The sequence below is a fragment of the Mobula birostris genome, chromosome 10 (genome assembly GCF_030028105.1).
Source record: "Mobula birostris isolate sMobBir1 chromosome 10, sMobBir1.hap1, whole genome shotgun sequence".
In the NCBI taxonomy this organism is placed as follows: domain Eukaryota; kingdom Metazoa; phylum Chordata; class Chondrichthyes; order Myliobatiformes; family Myliobatidae; genus Mobula; species Mobula birostris.
In genome coordinates, this window is record NC_092379.1 from 75,333,410 (window position 1) to 75,351,949 (window position 18,540).

General features: G+C 38.7%; 1 protein-coding gene across 3 annotated transcripts in view; it reads right to left on the reverse strand.

Annotated features, from left to right (window-relative positions):
- lrch2 (leucine-rich repeats and calponin homology (CH) domain containing 2) overlaps positions 1 to 18,540 on the reverse strand; it is a 174,886-nt gene that overhangs the window by 35,281 nt on the left and 121,065 nt on the right. For 2 of the 3 annotated variants that reach the window (XM_072270487.1, XM_072270488.1), the window contains 5 exons: positions 17,552 to 17,659; positions 16,820 to 16,897; positions 14,490 to 14,552; positions 12,644 to 12,692; positions 2,073 to 2,210 (listed from right to left, as the gene is read on the reverse strand). In XM_072270487.1, the coding sequence (XP_072126588.1) occupies positions 2,073 to 2,210; positions 12,644 to 12,692; positions 14,490 to 14,552; positions 16,820 to 16,897; positions 17,552 to 17,659 (436 nt within the window). The remainder of the gene's footprint in view (positions 1 to 2,072; positions 2,211 to 12,643; positions 12,693 to 14,489; positions 14,553 to 16,819; positions 16,898 to 17,551; positions 17,660 to 18,540) is intronic. The other variant, XM_072270489.1, reaches the window with a different exon arrangement.

An 18,540-nucleotide genomic window follows, 5' to 3' on the forward strand; every position in this document is an offset into this window, starting at 1 on the left:
CTTTTGCCTTGCTAATTGCTTCCTTTCCTTGAATGCTAACTTTCAGGAATTGAAGAATAAGAACTCAGCCTTTCAGCATCAACTAAAAAAAGAATACTACCTTTCTATTTTTTCCTCTACCAGTGGGTGAACTTACACTCTTTCACATTATGTTCTATGAACTTAATTATATCCTACAAGGCTTTTGCAGATTCCTCACAGTCTACACTGCCATCTAGCTCTGTGTAATAAACTTACATTTTTGTTACCATCCACAATTCCAGCTCTGAAGCAAAAGAAGCACTGGATTCAAGTCCACTGGAATGGACCTCTGTCCATACTGAAACCCAGCAAAGAGTGCTTTAGGTTGAAAACTCCGTGCAGGAATGTTTGGATTTTATATTTTGAATTAGGTGTGAAAAGGATAACTAATAGTAATAATAATACTAACACATCAATGATTCCGAGTGGGAAATTCTTTCGTTATAGCAGCAGCACTTAAAACTCGCTTAGCAGTGTGCAGACTTAACCAATAATAAAGTATAGAATAATAGTATACACAATAATTTACTAATATGCAATAATAATGCACAAAATAATAAAACATAACTGACATTATAAAACAGTAGTTTTTACAGGCTCAATGTGTTTGATGAATTCTAAAGAGATGTATATAAAGTTGAGGACTTTACACTTTCACACATCTTATGATTCCATAAAACTTACTTTAGATTTCAGTCAGATGCAATAGCATCAACATCTGTACCTTTACCAGAAAATGGTCTTAAAGGCTCTATTAGAGGTTCAGTGTACGCTGGTCTCTAAAACATCAAAATCAACTGGAGTAACGTTGCCCACAAATAACTCCAATGCCTTTAAATGCAGTCAATTTTCCTTCAAAACTTCTCCTCAGGTAGGCTGTGCCCATTTTAAGGCATAGTAATTCAGCGAAGTCACAAAAAATATAATGCACACAGAAGAAACTATGTGCCCTTTGATGTGACAAGCCTAAGTTGCATGTCATTTTATTTATTTATTTAGCGATATAGTGTGGGGTAGGTCTTCAAACCCCCGGCAAAACTGATTAACCCTAGCCTAACCCCAGCAGAATTTTACAATGACCAATTAACTTACCCAGTATGTTTTTTGGACTGAGGGAGGAAACCAGATCACCTGGGGAAAATCCACAGATTCCACAGGGAGGAAGTACAGATTCCTAACAGATGGCACTGGAATTGAATTCCGAACTTTGGAACACCCCTCCCATCCAAGTTGTAATAGCATCACATTGACTACTACACAATCGTACCATGTGTACTCTACCATGGATTTTCAACAGGAAAATGTTCACCATTTAAATGAGAAATGTGTGGTACAAAATATTCCCTGTCAGAAATCTAAGCACAAGAAGGAAAAATAAAAACAAAAATAAACATAATGTAGAGAAGGGATAGTCTATCAACTAGAATGCATGTTATTCATGTTAACAGGGCATACTAGACAGGTCTGAATAAAGCCCAATAGAAACTTTACTATGACAACTTGTGGAAAAATGTTGTTCTTTTATAATCTTTAATAAAAACAGACCATAAACATTTAACAGACAGTGGTGAACATGGTGCCAGGGTGGTGGTAGGGGCTGATACAATAGGGACATTTAAGCCTCTTGGGTAGAAATGGACAGTTATGCACCACGTTGGAGGGAATGGTTAGACTGATCATGGAGTAGATTTATACAGGTCAGCACAACATCGTAGGTTGAAGGGCCTGCACCGTGCTATACTGTTCTATGCTCTATTTATGCAACAAATTTAATACTTCAAATTATATATCTTTCATCATCAGAAAGGATGAATAGTAATTGTCTTGGTGACTTTGGTTGAGGAAGTTACATTTGTGAAAGAGTCGATCCGCCCCAGCTTCAGACATGTATTTGCACATCTGCTCCAAAAAGGTTTTTCCAAACATTATTCCACTCTAATTGTCTTTTTTTTTGTAATTCAAGTTTCTTGAATAGGATTTACATCCATCACTAATTTTTATAATTTTTTGGGGAACAAAGATTTTATAAATGTCCTGAAATTTTAAGATACCTTCATCTGATCTTTTCTGATCTGCTTAATGTGTTTCCTTTCTTCATGATGCCATTCTACAGGTCGCTGAACCTCACCATACTTTTGATCTGTATTATTCACATCTTGTTTTTCAACTTCGTCAGAAACACCTGTTGACTGTAATTATTCAGAAAAATGATAATCAGCAATAAAAAATACAAAACTACACAAATCATCAGTACTAGAGATTATAATCAAACCACATTGCTATTTCACTGAACTTACAACAAGATGTATCAATAATGCATTGTTCAATCTGCACATGCCTGAAAGTGGTCTCTGAGAAATTTAATGATAGGTCAAGAAAACCCACAATTTACTTTGTAATATCCTGTTCATCCGTATAAATCTGAGATAACAAAACACAGTTATCCCTGCAATCCTACAAGTAAACTCGGAATGTCAGTAGGATATTATAAAGAATATCAAGGGAGTCATGTTTTGATAGTACATGCCAGAGAGAGAGCTTATCAGTCTACTGTACCAAGTACCTTTGTCAAACCTATGAAAGCTAAGTATAAGGGTTGCGTATGTTCACGGCATTTTTCCTGTAATTGGCGTGCTGTGAAGATCACATCTGTAATACCTCCAGATGGACGGAAACCACACTGCAATTCAGGGAATACTTCTTCAGACAGTGGAATGAGTTGGTTGGCAAGGATACTTGCAAGCACATTGCCTGTTGTTGACAGATGGGAGATGCCTCTATAATTGTTACAAACTGCCTCATCTCTTTTCTTGAATATGGTCACTATTGCTCCATCCCTGAGCTCTGCTCCTTTTCCCAGACCTTCAGGAACAGGGCATGCATGTGGTGCAGGAGTGCTGGTCCACCTTCCTTGATGAGCTGTGCTGGGATCTTGTCAAGACCAGTGGCTTTGTTGTTTTTCAGGCTCCCAATGGCATTATGGACTTTTCATACTGGGAGGTTTCCCTATGTCTTCTTTCACAGATCTCTGAAGGAGCATTTGCTTACTAACCACTAGTTCAGCTGTGGTGTCATGGTTAAGTACTTTCAAGTGCTCTCTCCACTGATATCCTAGGACTTACAAACAACGAGGCTACTGCACAAAGTCGTGTCAGCCACAGCACTCAGCAATAGTGGCGATGAATCAAAACTTTTTCGCTGTTAAAGCAGGAATCAAACAGGACTGCATCATTGCGCCTGCCCTATTTGCCATTTTTATTACTGCCATCCTTCACCTCACTGGCCAAGACCTGCCACAAAGAATCCCAGTCGGGTATACAATGGACAGCAAACATTTTAACCTCAATTGGTTGAAGGCCAAATACAACGTCAGCACCACTGCTATCATGGAGCTTCAGTACGTGGATGACAACATTACTTCTAAGAAGAAATTTTTGAATGAAAGAAAGACACTACCGTGGCTGACAAGTGAAGTCAGAGCCAAAGTAAAAGCAAAACCAAAAGAAGGCAAACAAGGAAGACAGGGCTAGTGGGAAGAAAGAGGATTAGGAAGCTTTTAAAAACTTGCAGAAGGAAACTAAAAAGGTCATTAGGAAAGAAAAGATGAATTATGAAATGAAACTGGCAACTAATATCAAAGAAGATACTAAAAGCTATTTTAAGTATATAAAGGGTAAAAGAGAGTTGAGGGCAGATATAGGACCAATAGAAAATGACACTGGAGATACTGTAATGAGAGACGCAGAGATGGCAGAGGAACTGAATGCATATTTTGCACCAGTCTTCACAGTGGAAGACATCTGCAGTATATCGGACATTCAGGAGTGTCAGGGAAGTGAAGTCTGTACAGTGAAAATTATGACTGAGAAGGTGCTCAGGAAGCTTAATGGTCTGAGGGTAGATAAATCTCCTGGACCTGATGGGATGCACCTTCGGGTTCTGAAGGAAGTAGCTGGAGAGATTGTGGAGACATTAACAATGAATCGATAGATTCTGACATTGTATCGGATGACTGGAAAATTGTAAATGTTACTCCGCTATTTAAGAAGGGTGGGAGGCAGCGGAAAGGAAACTATAGACCTGTTAGCCTGATATCAGTGGTTGGGAAGTTTGTTGGAATTGATTGTTAGGGATGAGATTACGAAATACCTGGAGGCACATGGCAAGATAGGCCAAAGCCACCATGGTTTCTTGAAAGGAAAATCCTGCCTGACAAATCTACTGCAATTCATTGAGCAAATTACAAGCAGGGTAGACAAAGGAGATGAAGAAGACATGGTGTACTCGGATTTTCAGAAGGCCCTTGACAAGGTGCCGCACACGAGGCTGCTTAGCAAGATAAGAGCCCATGGAATTACAGGGAAGTTACTAGCGTAGGTGGAGCACTGGCAGATTGGCAGAAAAAAAAAGTGGGAATAAAGGGATCCGCTTTTGGGACTGCTGCTTTTTATGATGTATGTCAATGATTTAGACTATGGGATTAATGGATTTATGACTAAGTTTGCCGATGATACAAAGATAGGTGGAGGAGCGGGTAGTGTTGAGGAAACAGACAGCCTGCAGAGCGACTTAGATAGGTTAGGGGAATGGGCAAAGAAGTGGCAAATGAAATACAATCTTGGAAAGTGTATGGTCAAGGACTTTGGTAGAAGAAATAAATGAGCATATTTTATTTAGTCGGAGGGTGGTAAATCTGTGGAATTTGTTGCCAGGAGTGGCTGTGGAGGCCGAGTCATTGGGTGTATTTACGGCAGAGATAGACAGGTTCTTGATTAGCCAGGGCATCAAAGGTAATGGAGAGAAAGCAGGGGAGAGGGGATGACTAGAAGAATTGGATCAGCCCATGATTGAATGGCAGAGCAGCCTCGATGGGCCAAATGGCCTCCTGCTCCTGTATCTTATGATATATTGCAGTACACTGTGAAGACTTTCAATATATCCCGAATGGCTTTACTAAGGCATTAAGCCCCACTGCCTCCTCTTCAATTAAAAAAACACAAGTCCAATATCAGTCACTACACTACCCAACCAGTCATTTATCCAGCCCTTGATAAAGGTTGATGATAATCATCTTTGAAAATGTAGACCACTTTCCAGACCTTGACAGCATTCTCTCTTCAAATGTAACCACTGGCTGAGTAGTGCTAGTGGAGCCTATGCAAAATTAAGGAAAAAAGTCTTTCAAGACCGCAATCTACAAGCCCAAGCAAAACTTTTGGTTTATACAACCATCATTTTTCACACATTATTGTATGGAGCTGAATCATGGACGGCCTACTGCAGGCACCTGAAAGCCCTGAAACAATGTGGAGGAAGAGGGCAAGACACTGTGGTATATCAAATTACTGGGTGATTGAGTAGTTTTTGGGGTGGGGGGTTCGTTGCCTTGCTGTTGCTTGTGCGTGGGAGGGGAGTTGAGGGGGAGCTTTGGGTTCTAACGTTTTAAATGTCACTCTTCTGTTTTCATGGATGTCTACAAAGAAAAAGGATTTCAGAATGTACATGGTATACATTTCTCTGACATTAAATGTACCTATTGAACTGCATGGGTCAGTTCTCAACATATAAAAACTTGGTTCCATGGTGGTCCAATGGTTAGGATTTGGTGCTTTCACTGGCACGACCCGGGTCCCATTCCCGATTAGGGAAGATTATTTTGGGCACCACGGTACCTTAGCAGTTGGCATGACACCATTACAGCTTGGGACATTGGAGTTTGGAATTCAACCCCAGTGTCCTCTGTAAGGAGTTTGTATGCTGTCCGAAGGGTTGTGTGGGTTTACCCCAGGTACTCCGATTTCCTCCACAGTCCTAAGACTTGACAACTAGGTAAAGTGGCCAATGTAAATTGTTCATGATTGGGTTAGAGTTAAATCAGGTCCTGGGTGGCATGGCTCAAAGAGCTGGAAGAGCCTCTTCCACACTATATCCCGAAATAAACAAACTTGGGTCGCAGATTTATGAAAAGCAAAACTTTCCAGAGAAGCCGATGATGAAAACACAAGAGATTACATATTTTGTAATAAAAAAATAAAAACAACTGAGTCTATGTGACCAATCAAATAACTGGTCAGGCAGCAACACTAGTGGAAAATGAGAATAAGGAGAAAAACAATCAACCAACACAGCTGCAGTCGGAAGTGGGGTCAGATGAGCAAGCCAGCTCAAAAAAATACATCAAGTACAAATGGACAATCTGAGGACCGCATGTGTAACAACAATGACCGAATTAAAGATTGTACAAACTGACAGCAGTTTAAAATCTTGTAAGTAGTTTAAACGATTTGTAATATAGGTGTTCCCCGCTTTTCGAACGTTCGCTTTACGAAACCTCACTGTTATGAAAGACCTACATTAGTTACCTGTTTTTGCTAACAGAAGGTGTTTTCATTGTTACGAAAAAAGGCAGCGCGCGAAAAAAAAAGCAGTACACACCCCGAGCAGCCGCTCTCCCCCGGATTTGGAACTGCATTCTAGCCGGCATTGCTTAAACACATGCCTGTCAGCATCTGTTAGCAAGATGAGTTCTAAGGTATCGGAAAAGCCTGAAAGAGCTCGTAAGGATGTTACACTTAGCGTAAAACTAGACATAATTAAGCGTTTCGATCCAGGTGAACGAAGTAAGAACCAAGTGAGTTTGGCTTGTGATGATGTTGAAGAGGTTTTGGCATCCCATGACCAAGAACTGATAGATGAAGAGCTGATGCAATTGGAAGAGGAAAGGATAACAATCGAAACTGAATGCAGTAGCAAACAGACTGAAAGTGAAGTCGTCCAGGAAGTGAACGTGAAGCAACTGCGTGTGATTTTCGCTGCAATGATAAAGTACGACTTTAATTTTGAAAGGATACGTCGGTTTAGGGCATATTTGCAGGATGGTTTGAGTCCTTACAAAGAACTGCATGATCTAAAAATGCGCGAGGCTAAGCAATCAAGCAAGCCTTCCACATCAGCCACAGCAGACGACAAACTTCGACCTTTGACATCGAGGCAGGCAGTCAAAGGAGAAGATGACCTGCCAGCACTGATGGAAACAGACGACACCCCAGTGTCCCACCACCCCAACCCCCGGGCCCCAAACAGATACTGATCCGCAAAGAATGCAGCGGTAGCCGGGAGGCACCCAACACATCTTGAAGAAAGAAAGCTGAAATAAACAAGCTAATTAATTAGGTGCCACCCAGCACGTAAATGTCGGCCCAGATCAGAGGCGACACAATTGGAAATCGCCTCTGATCTGGGCTGACAATTACGTGCCAGGCAGCACCTAACTAATTAGCTTGTTTATTTCGGCTTTTTTCTTAAAGATGTGCTGAGTGAGTCCCGGCTACCGCTGTACCACTGCATGCTTCGCGGATCAGTATCGGGTCGCTGCCCGGAGGGTGGGGGCCACTGCACCACCCTAACTTCCGACAACTCAGCCTAACATACCACCATCAGTGTGCACGATGTCTTCCTGATTCCCATAAGTGATAATACACTGTACATACATTATTTCTACTTTATATCAGCTGTGTATTTTTAGGTGTTATTTGGCATGATTTGGCAGTTTCATAGCTTAAAGGTTACTGGAGAGTGTTTCTGCCATCGGCGCTTGAGCCGTGTTTCTGCCGAAAGCGCTTGCGTGAGATTTTCGCTACGGAGAACAGTGCAGCAATGATTGTAGAAAAGTATTTCTACTTTATATAGGCTGTGTATTCATCATATCATTCCTGCTTTTACTATATTTTAGGTTTTATGTGTTATTTGGCATGATTTGGTAGGTTATTTTTGGGTCTGTGAACGCTCACAAATTTTTCCCACATAAATTAATGGTAATTGCTTCTTCGCTTTACGACATTCCGGCTTACGAACTGTTTCATAGGAATGCTCTACCTTCGGATGGGGGGGGGAAACCTGTAGTGATTTGATTAGTGATTGTATGAGTAACATATATAACATACAGTTAAATCTTTGATGTCATTGAGTTAAAGAATTATGCTCCATAGAAATAGGCCTTTTGGCCCATCATGCCCATGCTGACAAGTAAACACCCATCTCTATTAATCCTATCTTCCAGCACTTGTCCCATAACTTTTATGTTCAGACAACTTCAGAGTTTGTCCAGACACATAATTGCTGCCAACAACACTGCTTCCACCATTCTCTCAGGTAGTGCATTCCACACACTCACCACTCTAGGGGGGGGGAGAAAAAGTTCCCATCTGATCCCCTTCAAATCTCCTGCCACTTATCCTATGTTCTTTAGTTTTATCAACAACTTATATGGGGAAAGTCTCCTGCAATCTACCCTATCTGTTCCCCATCATAATTTTAAATGCTTCAATTGTATCCCCTCTTAACCTCCTCTACTCCTGAAAGAACAGACCTAGACTCTACAGTCTCTTCTCATAATTTAAGTATTCTACCCCAAACAACATCCTGGTGAATCACCAGTGCACTCTCTCCAGTGGATGGGTTTGTGAAAGGAAAATCATGTCTGACAAATCTCATAGAATTTTTTGAGGATGTAACTAGTAGAGTGGATAGGGGAGAACCAGTGGATGTGGTATATTTGGATTTTCAAAAGGCTTTTGACAAGGTCCCACACAGGAGATTAGTGTGCAAACTTAAAGCACACGGTATTGGGGGTATGGTATTGATGTGGATAGAGAATTGGTTGGCAGACAGGAAGCAAAGAGTGGGAATAAACGGGACCTTTTCAGAATGGCAGGCGGTGACTAGCGGGGTACCACAAGGCTCAGTGCTGGGATCCCAGTTGTTTACAATATATATTAATGACTTAGACGAGGGAATTAAATGCAGCATCTCCAAGTTTGCGGATGACTCGAAGCTGGGCAGCAGTGTTAGCTGTGAGGAGGATGCTAAGAGGATGCAGGGTGACCTGGATAGGTTAGGTGAGTGGGCAAATTCATGGCAGATGAAATTTAATGTGGATAAATGTGAGGTTATCCACTTTGGTGGCTAGAACAGGAAAACAGATTGTTATCTGAATGGTGGCTGATTAGGAAAAGGGGAGGTGCAATGAGACCTGGGTGTCATTGTGTACCAGTCATTGAAAGTGGGCATGCAGGTACAGCAGGCGGTGAAAAAGGCAAACAGTATGCTGGCATTCATAGCAAGAGGATTCGAGTACACGAGCAGAGAGGTTCTACTGCAGTTGTACAAGGCTTTGGTGAGACCACACCTGGAGTACTGTGTGCAGTTTTGGTCCCCTAATCTGAGGAAAGACATTCTTGCCATAGAGGGAGTACAAAGAAGGTTCACCAAATTGATCCCTGGGATGGCAGGACTTTCATATGATGAAAGACTGGACCGACTAGGCTTATACTCACTGGAATTTAGAAGATTGAGGGTGGATCTTATTGAAACGTATAAAATTCTAAAGGGATTGGAAAGGCTAGATGCAGGAGGATTGTTCCCGATGTTGGGGAAGTCCAGAACGAGGGGTCACAGTTTAAGGATAAAGGGGAAACCTTTTAGGACCGAGATGAGGAAAAACTTCTTCACACAGACAGTGGTGAATCTGTGGAATTCTCTGCCACAGGAAACAGTTGAGGCCAGTTCACTGGCTATATTTAAGAGGGAGCTAAATATGGCCCTTGTGGCTAAAGAGATCGGGGGTATGGAGAGAAGGCAAGTACAGGGTTCTGAGTTGGATGATCAGCCATGATCATACTGAATGGCAGTGCAGGCTTGAAGGGCCGAATGGCCTACTCCTGCACCTATTTTCTATGTTTCTATTTCCTTCCAATAGTGAGGCGACTGGAACTGTATTCAATACAAGGTTTATAAAGTCAAAGCATAACCACCGTGACATGTATTCAATACTCTAACTATTAAATTTAGGCCAGCATCACAAAGGCCTTCTTAATCATGTTATCTACCTGCTTTGCCACCTTCCAGGATTTTGACTTGTATACGAAAGTTCCAATGTTCCTCAGTACTTCCAAGGACGCTTCTTTTCATGCTGCATAACCGAGCCTGAGAGGTACTCCAAAAATACACCTTTTCATTTATCTGGATTAAATTCTACCTGCCACTTCTCAGTACATTTCACCAACATAATGCAAACACCCTGTAGCCTGATTACTCTCCATACCGACAACTCTTAACTTGGTGTCAATCTGCAAACTTATACATCATGGTTGCTTATATTCACATCCAACTCATTCACATCTATTACAAACAGCAAGGGTCTCATCACCAACTCCAATGGAGCATCAATTGTCCCAGGCAACCAATCACAAAAACAACCCTCTGCCGTCAATCATTTACCTCATATTACCAAGTCAATTGCAGATCCAATTTACCCTGATGGGTCCTAATCTTTTTGACCACTTTCCCATGCAGGGCCTTATCAAAGGAAGTATTGAAGTCTAAACTATATCCACTGCATTACATCATCAGTACACTTTATATCTTTAAAACAGTCAGATTGGTCAGACAGGATCTATCATTGACAAAGTCATACGAGCTATCTCTGATTAGTCCCCGACTCTGCAAATTATTAATCCCGCCCCTCAATTTCTTTTTCAATAACCCCAATAATGACACAAGACTCATAGGTCTGCAATTGCTAGGCGTTATTTTCCTGCTGTATTCTTGAAGATCAAGACCACGTTTGATGTCTTCTAATCATCTGCTACCTCTCTCTGATGCCAAGTAATGATTTAAAAGTCCCCCTGCAACTCTAATTTAACACCACTATGCATTAACCAACCTTACAACCAGGATATTAGTCCCCCTCCAGTTCAGGTGCAAATTTTCCTTTCAGTACGGGTCTCATCTTCCCTGACAGAGAAATGAATGATCCAAAAACCTTATGCCCTCCCTCCTACACCAACCCCTTCGGCATGTATTAAACTGTATAATCCTCCTAGTTCTGGCCTCACTAGCATGTGGCACGAGTGGCAATTCCGAGACCACCTCCCTGGAGTTCCTGCCCTTTAACTTGCCACCCAACTCTCTGTACTCTCTATGCAGAACCTTGTCACTTGTCCTACCCATGTAATTGGTATCTACATGGACCATGACCTCTGGCTGTTCACCCTCCTGCTTAAGAATGCCGAGGACTCTGACTTGAGAATCCAAGTCACAACCCTCTGATAGATGCTCCTCTGATGTTGGAACCTTCTCCCCTTTTAGATAACAGAGGAAGAAGAAAGACCTTAACTCCAAGTGGAGTCATCGGGACGCTGTCATGACGGTGTTTTTTTTTTAAGCAGGCTTTCTTATTTTTACGAAGCCGAGTTGCTAGCTCGACGCTCAACCCAGCATGGATGGAAAGCGTGCAAGGGAGCCGGCCAGATTCGAACTTGGGAGCTTTCGCTCCGAAGTCTGGCGCTGATGCCACTACGCCACCAGTCCGGCCATCCAGATAACAGTCTACACTATTGTTCCTTTTACCAAAATGAATTATCATACATTTCTCAACACTGTAATCCATCTGTCACTTTTTTGCCCATTCTTCCAAATTGTCCAAGTCCTGCTGCAATCACATTGCTTCCTCAGCACCACCTTTCGAGAACTCCTTCCTCTGATAATGAAATCCCATTTAGCATGGCAATAGTACATACAGAATGTAATCAAATGTTTCCTCCATGTGAACACAGAGCTTTTTCCTCCATATATTATGGCTGTTTTATTTAGTTTTCCAGCAATTTTGTAAATCCAGAAATTTAAACAAAAATCAGTAAAACTTTGATCCTCCCACATACTATCCTGATATATTAACAAGATTTTTCTTTTGCTGACATTGAAATTAAAAAGTGGAGATTTCAAACTCTCAATAATACATGGCCATTATTTGTCACTTGGTAAACATCAGCTCTCTGGTCATTTTCTGATAATACAGGATATGTTTTCAATGCATTCATAATCATCTATTTTTAATTCAAAGAATAGCTATTTCATAAATCAAAATTAAGTTGTTAATTATTTTTCTCAGATATCTAAATATTATAAAACTTCCCATTCTCTTTGGAAACAATAGTCAGTATCTGGAAAAAAAAATCTAAGTCACAAAGCATATTTTTGTAATTTGGCAAGTAACTTAGGCCTTTGTATATATACATACAAAACTGAAAGAAGCCCAGGCTATGCATTCCTGTAAGCAGCTGCATCTAGTCTTGAACACATCTAAAAGAGCTATATTCTTTTACAGGATAAAAAAACTGAATACATTTAATATTTGATACAATTAATAATCAATCTTGTAAACAATGGAATACTTTATTTTAAAACAATTTGTAGTTATAATGCACATTTTGTCAATTAGCATGATATTTATAATTGATCAATTACTGATCAGTGACTCGTTGCTAACTAATTAGGATTTGTAGAGTAGGATACTACATTCAGTAGTTATCAAACATATCTAACAGAGTTGAATAAACTGATTCTTATCACCAATGGTGTAACTGAATGAAAGGTACTTTGAAACAAAGTACTTGGAGCAACCATCAGAGCCAGCCAAGTAACTAATGACATGCAAGTATTTAGGCAACATAGGGTAGTTCTATCACTAATTTACTCATGTTGAAAATGATCAAAAAGAAAAAAAAAGACACCAGAATTGTCTACCAAAAAATGGTCTGACAAAAAAAATACACCATCTTACCCGACAGCTGAAGAGTGATCCTGGTGAATCTACCTTATCTGTTGATCTACTGAAATAAAAATAAGCTTAAATATAACATCACACGTTAAATATATTAATACAATACTCCCTTTAAATATAAGCTTATTTCTAAAAATAAGGTAGTTTTTTTTGAAAGTATATATTTTTTAAAGAGCATGTAATTCACTGAAAGCATTATTGCTGGTTCAATGTCAATGTTGGCTCATCCACAATTATGTCTGTTCTAACATGCTGTAGAACTGAAATAAAAATAAGAATGCTGGAAACACTCAGAAGATCAAACAACATCTGTAGAATACAAATGCAGGCTAAGCTATCTCATCAAAATATTAACAGCCTTGGAACTTAAGCTCTGTAAATGTATCCTTGAGACTAAGCAGTAGCTTTCAGAACATACTAGTACAAGAATACTGCATTGATGGTTTTGGGTTGATCAAGAATTATTTTAATATCCAGTTCTAGGGCTCTGTGCAGCTATTTGAGAGGGAGAGGGGTGTCAAATCATATTTTTAATGGGGTTACCCTTTAGCAATGTGCACAGAAAATATAAATTAGGAAACAAAGCATCCCATAAAGCCCCTGACAGATCCATCTACTCCTGAAAAGTTGCAGGCCAACACACTTATCCTGGCACTTCAGCTGTAGAAAAACAAAGATTCCACTTCAATAAAATAATTTCTGATTGTGTTTTTACTTTCAATTGATTCAAGAGGAATCATTATTATATTTAAGCAAAATATGGCAGAATAGATTTTACCCAAGCATTAATTTCCATCTTTAAGAGTCCAAATTTATCATGCATTCACAAATTCAGTAAATTTTGTGATTTTAATTGAAAACAATATCAAATGCAAGCACCTATCATGATACTTCACATCACATCTTATCCAGCATTTGCAAAAAAAACATATTGCTACAAGGATAAATAGAAGGCACGAGTTCTGACCACTCCTCTTTTTTTTAATCCCAAGGACCGCAGCTCTTAGCAATGTGGATAGAATCAGAGTCGTTGAACACTACAGCTCAGAAATAGGCCTATTAGACCATCTAGACCATGCCGACCTATTAATCTGGCTAGTCACATTGGGGTGCACCTGGATCATAGCCCTCCATTCCCTTCCCATCCATGTATCTATCCAAATTTCTCTTAAATGTTGAAATCAAACCTGAATCCACCACTTCCACTGCCAGCTTGTTCCACACACTCATCACCCTCTGAGCAAGTTCCCCCTTAAAATATTTTCAGTTTCCAGAGCCTATTATTAATTAAATTAAAAAAGAAATATATTTGTGAGAAAAGTTCAGTAGAACACTATGGTTTCAGCCAAGAATTTGCTTTAAAATTCAGATCTGCTGTAAAAGAAACTTTACTGGTGGTGATCATGTGGCGAGTTCAGAAGTGCTAGCACAGTTCCTGGAAGACATGAAAAGAACTTAAATGAACTGTAAGTTCCAGCCCCAAGAGATAACCATGGGGGACATTTGACAGGAGTATGCAAGTTCAAATTTAAATACATACCAATGAAAACATACTTGCACTGTATTAGACTTCTGATGTATGAACTGGAAACACTTAAAACTGTTACAAAAGTAATGTTTCATAGCCACAATTTTAAGTACTGCATGGTGTTTATTTTGATGTTATGTAAATTATAGGAAACCAGTGCCAGCATGCATTATTTCACTAAACTTATCAGAGAAATTTCAAATTTAGATATGTACTTAAATAGTTGGATGACGACAGCATAAATGAAGCCCACATGGTGACAGCGTGGGGGAAGGGAGGAAGGGAGGAAGTGCAAAACAGAATAAGGATTAAAAATACCTATTAGATTCCAATGGTTTTTTCTTCTTGTCTCTTCCACTTAATGATGAGTGTACTAACAGTCTGCAAGAAATATAGTTTCATATAAATACACCAGTTAGATTAACCAAGCAACAACGTACATTGATGCAGGGCACCAATTGTTCTTTTATTAAAAATATTATTTTTGTAGTTGCTCACTTTCATACTTTTCCGATGCCTTATTCTAAAAACTATATTTAAACTAGATATTGAAGAATTCAGAAAACAGAAACAGCTCAGTTAATTTTTTAACTATTTTCCTCTGCATACAAGTATCCTGTATTATTCAAACATCAAGCTTTCTGACCACTTTTCAAGGAGGAGCATTCTGATTTTCTATTACAATAAACCTGTAACAGCAACAAACAAGTCACGATATGCTTTACGACATGCTAACTTTGAAACAGACTCATACATGTTAACCATATATGTTGACACCAAATATTTACCGAACTTTCATGAGATGGTGACAATAAACAGTAATTTTCCACCAGTAATGCTTAAATAACTATGTTTATTAATGCCAATGGAAGTCTATAAGGTGATCCCACATTCCCTGACTAAGTTTAAAGAAAATTGAAAGAATCTGAACGTCTACAGATGACATTAGAATACAAGGCAGAAAGATCAAATACTAAAATTCAAGCAGCAATTGTGGAAAATGGACTGGTTTCAGTGAGTCATGGAGCAGCAAGAAAATTTAAAAAAGCTTAATTTAGACACTGAATCAATTTTATAAAAGGTTTCAATATCTGAAACTACAGCCTTGGCTCTATTTCAGAATTCTGTTATTTGAACGACATATTCTATTTTCAAAACTATTCTGAGGAATAGGGGAAAACTAGCAAGCATATACTTGACTGGTATACACAACTGAAACTATTTCATGTAGATCTAGGGTCCCAGATACAAAACAATATTTGTGAGCTATCAGTTATGTAATGGAGCCACAATTTTCCAACTAAACTACATAGATACTTGGAAGAGAAATATTACTCTCACACCCTGGTTACAAGAATGGAGAGACAGAATAATTTGACATTTCTATAGTTAAGTAAAAGTTCTGAACACTAATGTGAGGAACTAAAGAGAGGGTCAAGGTCAATGTCAATGGAAGTGAAAAAATGAACATAGTAAAATTTAAACTCAGTAGGCCAAGCAGCATATGTGCAGAGATAAAGGTAGCTAATGATTCAGTCAATGGCCTCTTATTAGAATGGAAAAAAATAAAAGGTTGTTTTAAGTTAAGAGACGCAAAGAGGTGGTGATGGTCATGAAGATATGCGGGGACACAACTGCTGTTGGATGCCATCTGAGGGGAAAGAATGTTTATTATCCACAGATGACTTGTCCAGAGGAGTGTAAATAGAGGGTAATAGACAAAGGGAAAAGAAGAAAGAGTGGAACTGTAAAAGTCAGAATATAGCAGCTGATAGACATCTGGTGCAACCTGATACTCAAATTGCTTTCATTTCCAATTTCTAGTAAATGCTGTTTTTGAAATCTACAAGTTCCAGCACTTTATTTGATCGCTTTACTATTCTTTTCAACTCCCTTTACTCTCATTTTCAGGCACATCAACCATAATTAAAAAGCATGTTTCTCTAATACCAAAAGCACATGTTGCCACCTATGCAACTTTAGAAAGGGTGGAGACTATTTGTTCTTGGCGCCCATCTCCTCTTTTAAAACATACTCATTCATTCATTCATTCATTCTTTTAGTACTTGATGAAAGGATCACCAACATGCAATATTAGCTATTTTTCTTTCTACAGATCTTGCCCGACTTGCAGTATACATCCACCTTCTGATTTAATTTCAGATTTTCAGAATCTTCATTTTTTTGGTTTGGAAAAAAGGGAACTAGTTTCAGCACTTTACTCAAGTGGTAACAAGCAGACATTAATTCAGCATATTGATCCCAGAAACAGGAGAGAACTTAAACTTTAAAGGAATGTGAAACCTTTGGGATGGATAGCATTCAGTTAAGATAACAGCAAACCTGCGGCCTAGATTTTACCATCTTAAGTTTTTGTCTTGCATAATATGCTAATTCTTATTTGATCTCTATTAGAGTTTACTATGTATGAAAGATTTTTAAAAAAAATTATGGCAAAATATTTACATTCAAAATCTATGACTACACCCCATAATGTCACATTCCAAAGGCTCAAGATTCTGAGTTAAATTAGGTGTTGATGTTATGGATGCTAACTAGTGAAAAATAATCTAATGCAAATTTTATAAATATTTATACATTAGTACAAGTAAACTAGTTTCAAATTTCTGTTTGTTCTGTAAATGTACCTTGATCCTGGTCCTGCTGACCTTCTCCTCTGGATAAAGTTTTCATTGAATGATGCTTTAAAAGTTACTGGCCTCCGTCTGTACTCACACACCATGACCATCAACCATTCCAATAGGAAACAAGGAAGTAAGAAAGGTATCGGGAAATTATATGGAAGTTATTAGTAATGACATGTGAAAAATCAAGACTAGTTATTTTGTATTTTTTTAAAACTGCCACATTTGGCATTCTAGAAATACACAGAAGTATAGCAACATTGAAAGTGGGCTGCTTATTAAATAAACTAAAAGTAAAAAGACAATGAAGAACAGGGAGTAGAAGAGAAAGCAAAAGCACACAAAAGGTGAAGCATAGACAATTGTTCCCAAGTGCAGTTCACTAACAATTCTACTTCTCTCCCTGAAATCCATATTTAAAACTCTATTTCTGGTTATCTTTACAAATAAAATTTACGAAAAAGCCCAAATTTATGTCTGTTACAAAACCTTTCCAGACAATCTACTTCTGATATCTTGCAGTATTACGGCAATAAAAATAACAAACTAATTAAACAATACAATAATGAAAGTCAGTGTTAAGGGTTTAAGCCTTACAAAGACTGTACTAAGCAACTATATCTCCAGTAAGCTGCATAATTTAGTTACATTGAATTGCAGGTTTACAAATTTTATTATACCGAAAGGATTGCTGTTTCAAATGTTCTATTCACAATACACAAACATTTATAATACCTGTTCTGTGGTTCCTGCTGTAATATTTGAGCTGCTATTTTACGCAAATCCATAACTTCCTTCAACTCATCCTCATCTCGAAATATTTGTTGCATTTCACTTGAGCGCCTGCAGTTTCACAAATTAATTAATTATTTTGTGAAACCACCTCCAGAACAAACAGAATGATACCTACAATCTTCTTCAGAGAAAAAAAATCCCCTGAACTCTGCAATAAGTTTAAATTTTTTCAACAAAGCATTAAATTTAATAGTTGCATGCGTTGCCTATCTTTACTTTGTAAATCATATTGGATGGTATTAAGAGAATACAGGGAGGTCTTTCATTGGATGCAAACCAGAATAATTCAGAGTTGTCTAAACTTTAGTAGGGTGCAACTTCTAATAGATTACACGTATAATGGGGTGAAGCAGGACATTGCTCAGTATATTAACAGATGTTAAATTTTAAGAAGTTATATTCCTATCAAACTAGCAAAACAATGTTAATGAAGTTTTGACCTGAAAATGACATCAGGTTTTTAATTATGTTTGAGTAAATGAAAGTACGTCAGCCTTCTGTATCAAAAATGTGTTTTACCTAGTCCAGGGAATGTGCCCAGGGAATGCGACAAATGGAAGAAACTTGTGTGTATAACACACTCTATACCCTTAAATCCACTTGTTGCTTAGAGGCTTACCCATTTCTGTCTTTAATATATTTAACGATTCTGCCTCCACAGCTCTCTGGGGCAGAAAATTCCAAAGAATCAAGTCCAATTGAGAAGAGACATTTCTCATCTCTCGAGACAACCTCTTATTTTGAAAAGATCCCTTCTAGTTCTAGAAATCTCAGCCAAGTTAGCATGCTCTTTATACAAATCCTGTTTCCCCTCTTCAAAGACTTGTTTTAATAATACCACCTCCCATTCTTCTAAACATTAACAAGCTTTGGCTTAATCTCAAATCTTTAACAAATTCAGCAAAAAAACAGGCCCGTCAGTCCACTGA